Source organism: Didymosphaeria variabile (assembly GCF_027946475.1).
Source record: "Didymosphaeria variabile strain IMI 356815 chromosome Unknown scaffold_1, whole genome shotgun sequence".
In the NCBI taxonomy this organism is placed as follows: domain Eukaryota; kingdom Fungi; phylum Ascomycota; class Dothideomycetes; order Pleosporales; family Didymosphaeriaceae; genus Didymosphaeria; species Didymosphaeria variabile.
Window position 1 is genome coordinate 1,195,045 of NW_026611620.1, and position 11,540 is coordinate 1,206,584.

General features: G+C 53.1%; 5 protein-coding genes across 5 annotated transcripts; 3 read left to right on the forward strand and 2 right to left on the reverse strand.

Moving 5' to 3' along the window:
• Window positions 1-334: 334 nt before the first annotated feature.
• On the forward strand, window positions 335-2,162 carry N0V89_000366 (uncharacterized protein; the record flags this gene model as incomplete). Its single annotated transcript, XM_056209190.1, has 5 exons — window positions 335-442; window positions 489-750; window positions 814-1,074; window positions 1,318-1,393; window positions 1,490-2,162. The coding sequence occupies 5 exons, from the start codon at window positions 335-337 to the stop codon at window positions 2,160-2,162; spliced, it is 1,380 nt and encodes a 459-aa protein (XP_056076012.1).
• Window positions 2,163-3,162: 1,000 nt separating this feature from the next.
• On the forward strand, window positions 3,163-6,378 carry N0V89_000367 (uncharacterized protein; the record flags this gene model as incomplete). The annotated part of the gene is made up of 1 exon (XM_056209191.1): window positions 3,163-6,378. The coding sequence occupies one exon, from the start codon at window positions 3,163-3,165 to the stop codon at window positions 6,376-6,378; it is 3,216 nt and encodes a 1,071-aa protein (XP_056076013.1).
• Window positions 6,379-7,093: 715 nt separating this feature from the next.
• N0V89_000368 (uncharacterized protein) lies at window positions 7,094-8,606 on the forward strand (the record flags this gene model as incomplete). The annotated part of the gene is made up of 4 exons (XM_056209192.1): window positions 7,094-7,274; window positions 7,366-7,608; window positions 7,665-7,931; window positions 7,990-8,606. The coding sequence occupies 4 exons, from the start codon at window positions 7,094-7,096 to the stop codon at window positions 8,604-8,606; spliced, it is 1,308 nt and encodes a 435-aa protein (XP_056076014.1).
• Window positions 8,607-8,918: 312 nt separating this feature from the next.
• Window positions 8,919-9,694, reverse strand: N0V89_000369 (uncharacterized protein; the record flags this gene model as incomplete). The annotated part of the gene is made up of 3 exons (XM_056209193.1): window positions 8,919-9,215; window positions 9,357-9,563; window positions 9,641-9,694. The coding sequence occupies 3 exons, from the start codon at window positions 9,692-9,694 to the stop codon at window positions 8,919-8,921; spliced, it is 558 nt and encodes a 185-aa protein (XP_056076015.1).
• Window positions 9,695-10,695: 1,001 nt separating this feature from the next.
• Window positions 10,696-11,447, reverse strand: N0V89_000370 (uncharacterized protein; the record flags this gene model as incomplete). Its single annotated transcript, XM_056209194.1, has 3 exons — window positions 10,696-11,141; window positions 11,195-11,311; window positions 11,363-11,447. The coding sequence occupies 3 exons, from the start codon at window positions 11,445-11,447 to the stop codon at window positions 10,696-10,698; spliced, it is 648 nt and encodes a 215-aa protein (XP_056076016.1).
• Between the last annotated feature and the right edge of the window lie 93 nt (window positions 11,448-11,540).

Below are 11,540 nucleotides of genomic sequence, written 5' to 3' on the forward strand. Positions count from 1 at the left end.
CGATATAAGTGCAAATGGGAAAGAAATTGGGCTTCTTCGGAATTGCTCGCGGAACTGTTCACGCATCGTCGACCTGTACCGCCGGGAGAGTGGTTGCTGGTGGAGGCGCCATGTCTGCGTGGGCAATCTGGCAGTTAGCTGTGGGTTTTCGCATTGCACGAGGTTGGTCGCTCGAGACGCAACTCGCGGCGCAGCTCTAGAAAACATGGTGAGCATGTAAAATGACCATCAATGGAGACGGGCAAGAGCAGAGGCGTGGGGCGCGGTTGCGCGGTGATGTCGCGGCGAAAAGTTAGCGGCACTGGTAGGTAGGGCTGAAAGCGCGGCTGCAGACATGGATGACGTCGTCCAATCACTGACTACTACACCTCCGCCCGCATCCTCACCCAACAAACATGCGCAGATCACTTCCATCATGTGCGGTCGATATGCACTGGCACTGGTGAGTACTGTTACAAATCTCCAACGTCAATCTAATTTGCACGTAGCGGCCTTCGGAGGTGCGACAGCAGCTCGAACGATCGCAGATGCCAGTAGACGATGCTCCCGACGACGAAGACGTCCGTCAAAGCTACAATTTTGCGCCGGGCTATCATGGATTGGTCTACCGAGCTGATGGTCCCGACTTCGGGACGAGTACGTCAAATGATCAACATGATCAAGAAGAGTGCAAGCACGAGGACAGCACTTCCGCTCCAGCGGCAGGTAATGCAGACGACACCAAATACAAGCTTCAGGCCATGAAATGGGGTGAGTTGACTAGGATACAGCCCGTGTGGATTTGACGCGCTGATAGCTGAACGATTCTCTCAGGTCTTGTCCCGTTCTGGACCAAGCGCAATCCCGACTATGGTTCCATGATGAAGACCATCAACTGCCGTGACGACTCACTCTATGAAGATCGCGGCATGTGGACAAGTATGAAGAAGAAGAAACGGTGTATCGTGGTCGCACAGGGCTTCTATGAATGGCTGAAGAAGAACAACGGGAGAGAGAAGATACCACACTTCACCAAGCGCAAGGATGGCCAGCTGATGTGTTTCGCGGGTTTATATGATTGTGTCCAGTTCGACGGTAAGTCTCATTTTCGTCTTCAAGGCTCTGGACGTACACGAATGGTAGTGGTATGTCCACCACATGGTCTACCCTAGCACGATTAGCCTACAACTATCTGTTGTGTTGCGATGGCATAGCCACGACAACAGGCGTTTTACGAAGCAGGAAACTCGCACAGATGGACCTCTCCAGGTCCTGTTCTAACGTGCCACGTTCTGCTTGCCTGAAGCACAGCATTAGCGTTCACTGACATTAGCCTAGACACCGAAGAGAAGCTGTACACGTATGCCGTGATTACCACGGACTCGAACAAGCAGCTCAAGTTCCTCCATGACCGGTACGTCGACCCGAGTATCCTTTCATGACTCAGTGTATGATGTCACTTCGAAACTAAAGTCGCATCGCATGAGTGCAATTACTGACGTGCGTCGAGGATGCCGGTTATCCTGGACAACGGCTCCGAAGCTATCAAAACATGGCTGGACCCGGATCGGACAGAGTGGAGCACCGATCTGCAGACGCTTCTGAAACCATACGACGGTGAATTGGAATGCTATCCCGTGAGCAAAGACGTGGGCAAGGTCGGGAATAATTCACCGCAGTTTGTCGTGCCTGTCAACAGCGCCGCCAACAAGAGCAACATTGCCAATTTCTTCGGTAACCAACAGAAGATGGCCAAGGCGAAGAAGGACGAGGGTATAGTCGGGAAACTAGAGCATGACGACGGCAAGGCCACCAACAAGAGCGAGATCAAAATCGAGAAGGATGCCAATGAACCTCGTGAGACGACGAACCAGATCCAAGGTAGCGAAGACAACGCACCGTTGCCTGTTCCCGTACCAATATCACCATCACGTGGCGAGGGTGTGAGAGGCATCAAACGGGAGCGCAGTGAAGCAGAGGATGATGGTGACACAGCATCTGGTACGCCCCAACAGAAGCGTAGGACCCCCGCCACGCCTGCCCCAGGATGTAGCCAGTCCCCGCAAAAGAGTGGTGCAAAAGCACCTGCAAAGAAGGGCACAAGGAGCGCCACGAGTAACGGTAGTGCAGCGAAGGCGAGGCCGTCCAACCAAAGGCGGATTGAGTCGTTCTTCGCGAAGTGAGGCCGCCTGCACCGACGGCATTCCCGGGTACGGCGTTAGCGACGAGGGCGTGTCGTGCAGTCGTGCATTACATGCTGTCTTCGCGAAGGACTAGATGCTCCACGGTGGCGGTGAGAGGGGGATGTGATGTTGGTATAGGCGCAGGCCTACGGGATCGCCGGCGGCATATTGGAGCGCGGCTGTCATTCGCAGGGCAGGCAGCGGCGTGACTGCTCGCTGATGCGTGTCATGGACAACAGGCAATTCTGCCGCAGCAAGCGGTGCATTGCCATGCAGCAGGCCACGGCGCTCCGAGATGCAGCGCAGGCGTTGGTAGGCGCGCTGCCGTTTTCGCGTGGGTGCCCTGCAGCGAATGCAGCGCCTGAGGCACAGACAGCCATGCGGTTCCTAAATAGACACAGCGCCCGTGGACGGTGACGCACAATGGAACACATGTTTCGAGGGCATCAGCAATGGCAGCGTGCATTATTGGGACGTCTTGCCGGTGTCTGTTTGGCGCTGGGCACTAGCCGTGGTCGCTAACCGACGAAGGCGGCATCGAAAGGGAGACGCGAACGGGCTGCTCCGTCTCCATCGGCCATGGCACTCGCAGACACACGCCGCCTGGTCCGCCGCTCATTCAGCATGCTGCATCGTCCTGCTGCACATGCGTGCATCTAGCCGGCCTCGCAGCTTGCTCCTCTGCATCGTTACCGCTGCGCACTCGCTATCCCGCTTGGAGCGCGCTGTGGCCCGCATCGCCATTTACATCTCCCGCGCGTCTCTGCTCAACTGCAAGTGCAACATTGCCTTCTGGTAATGCGACCACGCATCCGCCCTCGTCCCGGCTCCATGCCTCGCTCGTTGCTTCTTTGCAGCTTCGCCACTGTTTCCCACCACATGTCGCTCCAGTCTGCCTCTCACCGCCGTTCCTGATAGCCCTCCCTCGAAATCTCCCCCGTGACTGTGCGCATGTCCGACGCCCTCCTCCATCCGGCCCTTTCGGCGCATCTCTCTCACCATGCTTTCTCTGCTGGAGCTCGTCACCCAGAATCAACCCCACTTCCAGACTCATCAAGCCCTGCTGGTCCTCGGGCTCCAAAATGACTTCATCCTGCCCGACGGAAAGCTACCTGTCAATACCCGATCTGGTTTCCTGGACCGCATTCACGCCCTCATTCCTACCTTTCGGAAGCAGTCTTCCAACATCATCTGGACCAAGACTCTCTATGAGACTGATCGTCTTGCAAGCGACCCCACTACAGGCGAGGGAGACGCAGTAGTGGTTGGCGGCTTAGTCGACGGAGTCGAAAGCAGCACGGACGAGGACGACGATCTTCCGAAGGATCTTATCCGGCCAACCCAGTCACGATCGTCAACGTCAAAACACAGACTGCGTGCGCTGAATTTGCTGAAGCGGGTATCCGCCCGTAAGACCACCTCGGCCTCCCCGCGAGAAGAGCTCCAGGCAGTCGTCGAAGAAGATGAAGAGCTATTCCTCCGGCAATCAGGAAAGAATGGACCAGCTTGCCTGCCCGATACATCAGGTGCAGAATTCGCAGACACCGTGAAATCAAAGATCGAACCTTCAGACACAGTGGTGCAGACGACAAACTACTCCGCGTTTCAGGGAACTTCGCTTCTCCTCATTCTACGAGCACGGCTAGTCACGGAAGTTTACATCTGTGGCTGCATCACAAACGTAAACGTGCTGGCCACAGTCATTGATGCAGCTCGCCATGGCATCAAGATCAACGTCGTGGGAGACTGCCTTGGCTTCCGCAAGCAGTCTCGCCATAAGATTGCTCTGAAAAGAATGATCGAATTTTTCGATGCCAACATTGTCACAAGCCAAGACGTTATCGAACGGAATATGCCGGGAGCTACGCTGTCATCCACCCCGCAGAAGGATTCGAAGGATGAGCAGGAGCTGGAAGACATGGCTAAGAGTTTGCGGGTGTCGGACCCGCGGCCCACGGACCAACCCAATGCGACACAAATCCCGCGTGGAACAACCCCCACCATAGCCGTTGAAGACTCTAGAGACGAACGTGAGCGAACCTCATTAGCCAACGGCCGGACGCGAAAGCCGTCCGATACCACCTCTTTAGCCGAAAGTCGCGCCACGTCCGACACGAAACTAAGTGATGAACAGTTCACGGAGCGATTGATGCAAGGCGCAAAGGTACCGAAGCCTGAAAGACAGTCTGAGAAGCAAAGCCTGGTCAAGTCCAAGATTCGAATGAGGCCACGAACCTCCAAGGAAAAAGACAAGCACAATCACAAAAAATCAGAAGGGAAGAAAACCAGGGACGATTCGAGCAAGAGTAGCGAGAAAAGTGACACAAAAACTGAAGCCAGCTCGCCACACGCTGCCGAATCGGAACCGGATAAACATGCCAAGAAACCCCAGACAGCCCCATCAGTAAACGAGTCACGCCCTGCGGCCATCGCAAAGGCGGAGAGCAGTGACAAGTTGCGCGACAACCTTTCGCGAAGCGATCGTTCGCTCAAACCATCTGCCTCCCAACCTGCTCTGTCTTCTGCTAACCCTGACAAAGACATCGCATCTCGTGTTAGAATGGCTCTGACCAGGGCGCCCAAGTCAGACTCGCATGAGGAGCCCCCTGCCCAACTAAGGGCGTCTCCTACCAAAGGTGCACCCGCTGTGGCGCCGTCCCCAACGCCAAGTGAAATGACCACACCTAGAGCCAGCAAACTTCAGTCTCTTGCAACCTTTCCTGTACTTGGTCCAGATGACCGCATTGCTGAAGGCGATTCCCGCATAGTCTACGACTTCTTCCCGCAGAAGCTTTACCATCCCTCTGATCGCTCAAAACCTTTGCGAGAATTGATCTTCACTCAAGTCTACAATGAGGTGCGGTGGCAGAAGATGCTCCACCAGCAGGGTGAAGTACCGCGTTTGTTGTGCGCTCAAGGTGAATTCAGCGCAGATGGCTCCATGCCTATCTACCGACACCCAGCCGATCAAACATTGCCTTTACTGCATTTTTCGCCCAAGGTGCAGTTGATTCGGAAGCGGGCTGAAAAACTAGTTGGGCACCCACTCAACCATGTTCTCATACAGCTTTATCGCTCGGGCACGGACTACATTTCCGAACATTCGGATAAAACTCTTGATATTGCTAGAGGATCGTCAATAGTCAATGTAAGCTTCGGTGCACAAAGGACTATGCGTCTTCGCGCAAAGAAATCTGAGAAAGCGGACGACTCCCAACGCGAAACCCAACGCGTTGCCATGCCACACAACTCCATGTTCGTATTCGGTCTCAAGTCTAATGCAAAATGGTTACATGGGATCATGGCCGACAAACGTATAGCCTCCGAACGCAGCGAGGCCGAGAACGCTTACGAGGGTATGCGAATCTCCCTAACTTTCCGGCACATAGCCACCTACTTAGACGCAAAATGCCGCACAATTTGGGGCCAAGGGGCCACCATGAAGGACCAGCGCGATGCAGGTGACGTGATCAACGACGATGAAGAAGAGAACGAAAGTCTTGTCCGCGCTTTCAGTCGCGAAAACCACGCTCCAGACTTTGATTGGGATCACTGGTACGGCGATGGCTTCGACGTCCTGCACTTTAAGGGCTCGCCCAAGGACCTACCCATCCTATTTGCATCCAACAACCAAGTGGACGTTGACATGGTTAGAGTCTATCTTGCAGAACGAAACATCGAGTACTCGCTCATCGAGGCTCCCAAACTAGAAAAGGGTTGCGAGGTAGACCGACAGGTTGGCTTCCGCGACACGGACACCCTTCGCACCGAGGTTTCCATGCCCGTCTTGATCATCGCTTATCTCGAGCGGTACCGGCCCCTTGATAGCGATGACAGAACACGCCCTTGTACGGTCAACAGCTTCGATATCCAAATTATGATCACAGGCCTCCTCAAGCACTGGTACAACCGCCATGTGTCCACATACCCTCATAGTTTCGTCGACACATTAGAAGTACTGGAAGAACGCTTTGCATTTACTCCAGGGGCGTTCATCGCTGGGCGACGGTTTGCTCATGCGGATTGCATTGCGTGGGTTGCATTGGATGAGCTTATCAGGAATTGGGACGGATGGTCAGAGGAAGACTTCCCGAACCTGACGGAGTATTATCGGATGCTTTGGAAGAAGAAGAAGAGTGTACAGCTGGTCCGGGCGGAATTGCCTAGTATCAAGAAACTCAAAGCCACCAAGGGGAAGGAGAGAGTTGAGGAATAAGCCGAGCCGATGTCTGATTGCTTTTTTTTTCCTCCACGCGATTCACGACGCCATAATACCCTTTTACGACCTGCTCCATATATGAGCCTTGTGGCTACGTTAATTCGAGATATCCTCCACCTAATCTATTTTGCGAGTTGACAGGAATCCATGAGGAGTTGAGACGAGTGGGAAGACTTGCATACTCAAGGATTGGATTGGTAGTTTTAGCATATGAAGGAGGGCACGTAAATGTGTAGATCTCGTGGTGTTTACGGATGCAAAAGTTATTCTTATTAGTCATGTCTTCACACTACCTAGGTACATACGTATGCACGTGGTATCCATCTCACCTGCACTCTCGCATCATTCATATCAGTCACAACAAGAAAGGCAGCTGACCAACACTTCCTGCTTCATGGCTTCTCTGAAATGGAGCGCTTGGCTGTGGGCATTGTGTTCCTACGCCAACAGTATTGGCGGAAAGTTCATGAGCTTTCATACCCGGAAGATGTTCACGGGGTCATTATCCAGATTACAACCATGCTCATCGGACAACACAACACCGCGTGTGGGCGCTCGACCCGGGGTAAAGCGCTCCGTTTTCTTAATCTATGTGCAGAACCCTGTCAATACTCAAACAATAACCTAGATCCTCCGTACACATAAAAAGAAGGTGTCAAGCATCGGATGGCATGTAAGACTTCTTCACGTAGAGCTTCGCATTGTCCAAGTAATGCTTCTTCAAACAGTTGTACTCGCGCTCGGCGCCGCCAGCGTAGGGCAAGCTGCGAACAGCTGGATTGTACCGGGTGCGGCATGGATGTCCACTTCGAACACGAAGATCGATGCGCACGGTGGTATGGTGTATGAGCAGGGCGACACATTCTACTGGGTTGGCCAGTCTGCATCGCACAGTATGTATGCCATTCCAGACATTGACTCACATTAAATTGCGTTCTGATCACTCTCACTCTACACTAACAACAGTGACTGACATCCTTTTAGATGAACAAGCCTACATGTACACCTCCACCAACCTGCTCGACTGGACGCCCGCATCCAACCCGAAGAACAGCATCCAGTATATGTGGAGGCCTAAGGTAGCCAAACCAAATGGTAGCTGGTGGATCTACGGACAAGTAGACCGCAACGTCCAGGCTATGAAAGCCACGACCATTGATGGGAGTTATGTGCTTTCAGGCGGGAAGGTAACGCTGCCGCCGAGTGGGTACACTTACAGCGACACTGGTATGAACCCCCATATTTCCGAGAAAATCTGTCGCTGACGACATATATCTGAACAGGTATGTTCCGCGACGACGCAGACCAAACGTGGTATCTCCTCACGTCTGCCGACCACAATACCGTGCAGATCAACCGTATCAACGCCGACGGCACCGTAGGCGACCGCGTGAACTACCTTGCTAAAGGTGCTTACGAAGCCCCCGGCATGTTGAAAGTAAACGGCATCTACTACCTCATTGTCTCGGGCAAAACGGGCTGGCGCTCAAACCCTAACCAAGTTTTCTGGACGGACAAACTCGTCGGCGGCTCGTGGAACGGCCCTGTTGGTAAGTATATCCTCAACCACACTTTCTGCACCTTCTGCAGCTGACAGCTCCCGAACAGGTATCGCACCCGAAGCCGAAAAAACCTACAACAGCCAGAACACATTCGAGCTCACCGTGACCGGCAGCAAGAAAACGACCTATATCTACATGGGTGACAGCTGGGACTCCAAAGGCGGGCCCGACAGCAACTACGTCTGGCTCCCTATCACCGTCGACACGAGTGGGAAGAAGTTGACGCTTGAGTACCACGCGCAGTGGAAGATCGACGTCGCGACAGGCGAGGTGCAGGTCCCCAGTGTGAAGCGGCGGTACGAGGCTGAGCATGCCACGCTGGAAGGACGGGCAGCGGTCGCGCGGTGTGAGCACTGTCTCAACAAGCGAGGTGTGCAGAAGCTTCATGAGGGCGTGGTGAGCTTTGCGAATGTGACGGGCCTTGGTGGTCCGCAGTGGGTGCAGTTCCATTACCGTGTGCCACCGTCGAGTGATGCTGAGGCCTGGGTATCTGTCAATGATGGGCCTGCTGTCAATATCTCGTCGTTGAATCACAGGGCCGGGTATCATAGTGTGGTGCCCGTTCAGTTGGACCTCATTGAGGGGAGCGAGAACACGATATCCTTCGGCACAAATGGAGGTGAGGGTATTGTGCTGGATGGGATAGAGGTTGTGGAAGACTAAGAATACGAAAGGTGTTGGAATCTAAGAAGGACATAGGAATGGCAGTACACCTCTAGTGCTTGTGCATCACCACAGAGCTTCTACCAGTCTGTTTTGTAGTACCTAGAGCGTGATGAGTAAGGCTGTTTGTTAATCATACATCATGTACGGCACGTACCAAGGTTGCGTCTCCGCGGGCGGCGAATCGTCTTGTACAGAGTATTCCCAATGTGTCATGCACAGTTCTTCAGCGGAAGTCGTCTGACAAACATCATTTGCGTTATCCCTAGCCTTACATTCAATGAAACCTGTGATCCCCTTGGACGCGCCAAATCATGCAACCTTAACACCTCTTTTATGGGGAGAGCTGAAACATACCTCCGAGTCTACAATGCCATGCCGCAATCTGCGACACGGTACTTCGCACACACACGTTGGCGGATAGTGTTCGGTAGGAACCCAAGCATTACCAGCCGCCATCTTCTGCTGTTCACCGTGATGTTGAATATCATAGATGCGCTGCTGGCTTGCAATATCATTTTGCTCCGGATGTGTTCCCGCAAAGACCTGGTACCACTTCTTCTTGACCCATTCCTGGATGTCACCCTGGAGCTCTATGCTCTGGATGTGCTGTAGATAGTAGTGGTGCCAAGCCTGGAAGCGTCGCTCTAGACATCAGCATTTGTGTCTGCAAGTGGTTCGCAAGACCGGCCGTTTCGGCAGACAGTGAAAGCGAAAGTGTGTAAGGTAGTGCCAGAAAAGGTTACTTACATAAGTCAGAATCCAGTCAATGATCAAGCCTGAAGTGCATATATCGCCCCTCTCCCTGTGTTGTACACCTTCGGCATCCTCCTCAGCCCACGGGCCGAAGTGCAACTCGTACCAAGGGTTGGAAGCAGTGAAGCTCAAAGTCAACTTTCGGGTGTGCGCGAGGTAAGTGCCGGCACCGAGAAAAGTGTCATCATAATAGAAATGGTCCTGTAAAGTGGTTCAGGTCAATGATCTTGAGCTGTAACATGTGTTTGACAAAAACCTAAACCGTTGAGGCAACATACCGGTGTAGGGAATGGCGGCACAGCGACCTTGAACACGTGGAAGAACACATCCATTGGTAAGTCGAGCTCGATATTCTCGAGACCGGTCAGATTGAGTGTGAGACACGGTCGCATGTGTCGAGGTAGGCCGGAAGCTTGTTGTGCGCAAGCGTGAAGTGCCTATGTGAAAAATCATAAGCAGATGTGCTGCGTCAGTAACCAACGGTATGTGACTTACGGGTACAATATCGAAAGTGCCGTGGTGCCTCAGGCAGGCAAGATGCGTCATGATAAACGTGGTTGCGTCGTAGAAGGTCTTTTGAGACCGAAGCCATTTCTGACGGACAAGTCGTTTATATTCTACTCGAAAGTGTTGTGGAAGGTCAGACACCCGCATGTCCGGTTCGTATATGAGCGGAAGAGTATCTTCCTCAGAAGCGATCAAGGTAGGCGTTCCAACACACTATGGGAAGCATGAGTAGCTTGTACTTCGATTGTCTGCTAGACGGACTCACCCATCCAACAACAAGAGAGAATAGTTCCGGAGTCAAGCATGTGACTCTTTCTAAAAGAGCATCGCGATTGAAAAGACTATCGTTATAACTTGACATGAGTTTTGGTGGGTAGGCGAATGCAATTTTGAATCAGAGTCTTAGTACTTGAGGTTAAGTTGGGATAGAATGAAGAAGTCAATTGGTCGTGACACCTCTTTGCTGATCTGGAGTGCAAGATTCGAAGAGCTGCGGAGGCAGTTTTCTAGTAGTTATTAGGAGTCGTTGAGGTATGAATGGTGATAAAGAGAATAATGAGTGAATGTAAGGTGATGGTGCTGGAAGCTATGCTGAATACACAATGAAGCGGTTGTGTCGCGAGGACGATGGCAGTCGCTTTGAGAAATAAATATCATACATTTTACTTGGCTGAGTCATTGAATATAGATGTGTGCATAGCAGTCACTGTGCTAGATACCGAGGCAGGCGTGGCCACGGTACCGTGGCGGTTGACCCAGAATTCGGAAGTGCCACCCAGCGGCATCTATGGTACATAATCTTACAGTCGCGATCTAGACTGGCGCATCACGATCTTCTTCTTGCGGGGGCTGGCGACCAAGACGCAGGCTGCCACTCCTCGCCGGGATTGCCTTTTGCCGCCGCCTGCTTCCAAGGAGAGTCTTTGGGCTCTTTTCGCATTGGCTTCCTCTTCTTCAATGTCGGGGCTGCATCGGTTTGCCGGGCTTCTGCTTCAATATCCTCTTCAGTCACTGCCGGCTGTGGGTCTACTCTACCCCTTATCTCCTGATCGGCGTTCGTCTGTCGGATGCCCGTGTTGGGGTCTCTCGATTCCAGCATCTGCACTGGTTGCTGCTTGTCGGGCGCATCGACAGCAGAAGGTTTCGCCGCCCACCGTGCATCTGCTTGTGCCGCCAGCATCTTTATGCGTTCCTGTCGCAAGGCTTCAGCCTGCTGTTCAGCCATTGTAGGCGCTTCGAAGCGGGTCTGGCGGAGCCATTGTGCCCACTGCGCTGCAGCGTGTCAGTGAATGGGATTTCCGCCACCAAGTGTAGAGGGAACATACGAGGTACCTGAACGTCGCTATGGTATACGCCTCCCGGGTATTCGACTATTCGGCGAGTGCGTGCTGCATGCTTCACAATCTTCCACTCCCAGTAGGTGTTGCCTTCGAGGTCAAATCCTGCCAGTGTCAGTTTGCTTCGTGCAAGGCTATCCGTGTCAATCCACTCACCGGCCAGTTTCCGCCGCCGCCAGGGCAGCGGCAGCATCTTCCAGTTCCACCATAATCTCTTTACTAGGCCGGGTTGCCTCGTCATTGCGTGTGAAGTGTCTATGAAGTTTTGGGAGCTTCGCGACGGCAAGGTGCACGCGTTGGCCAATGACGCAGCATTGGGTGGCTGGTGCAGCCA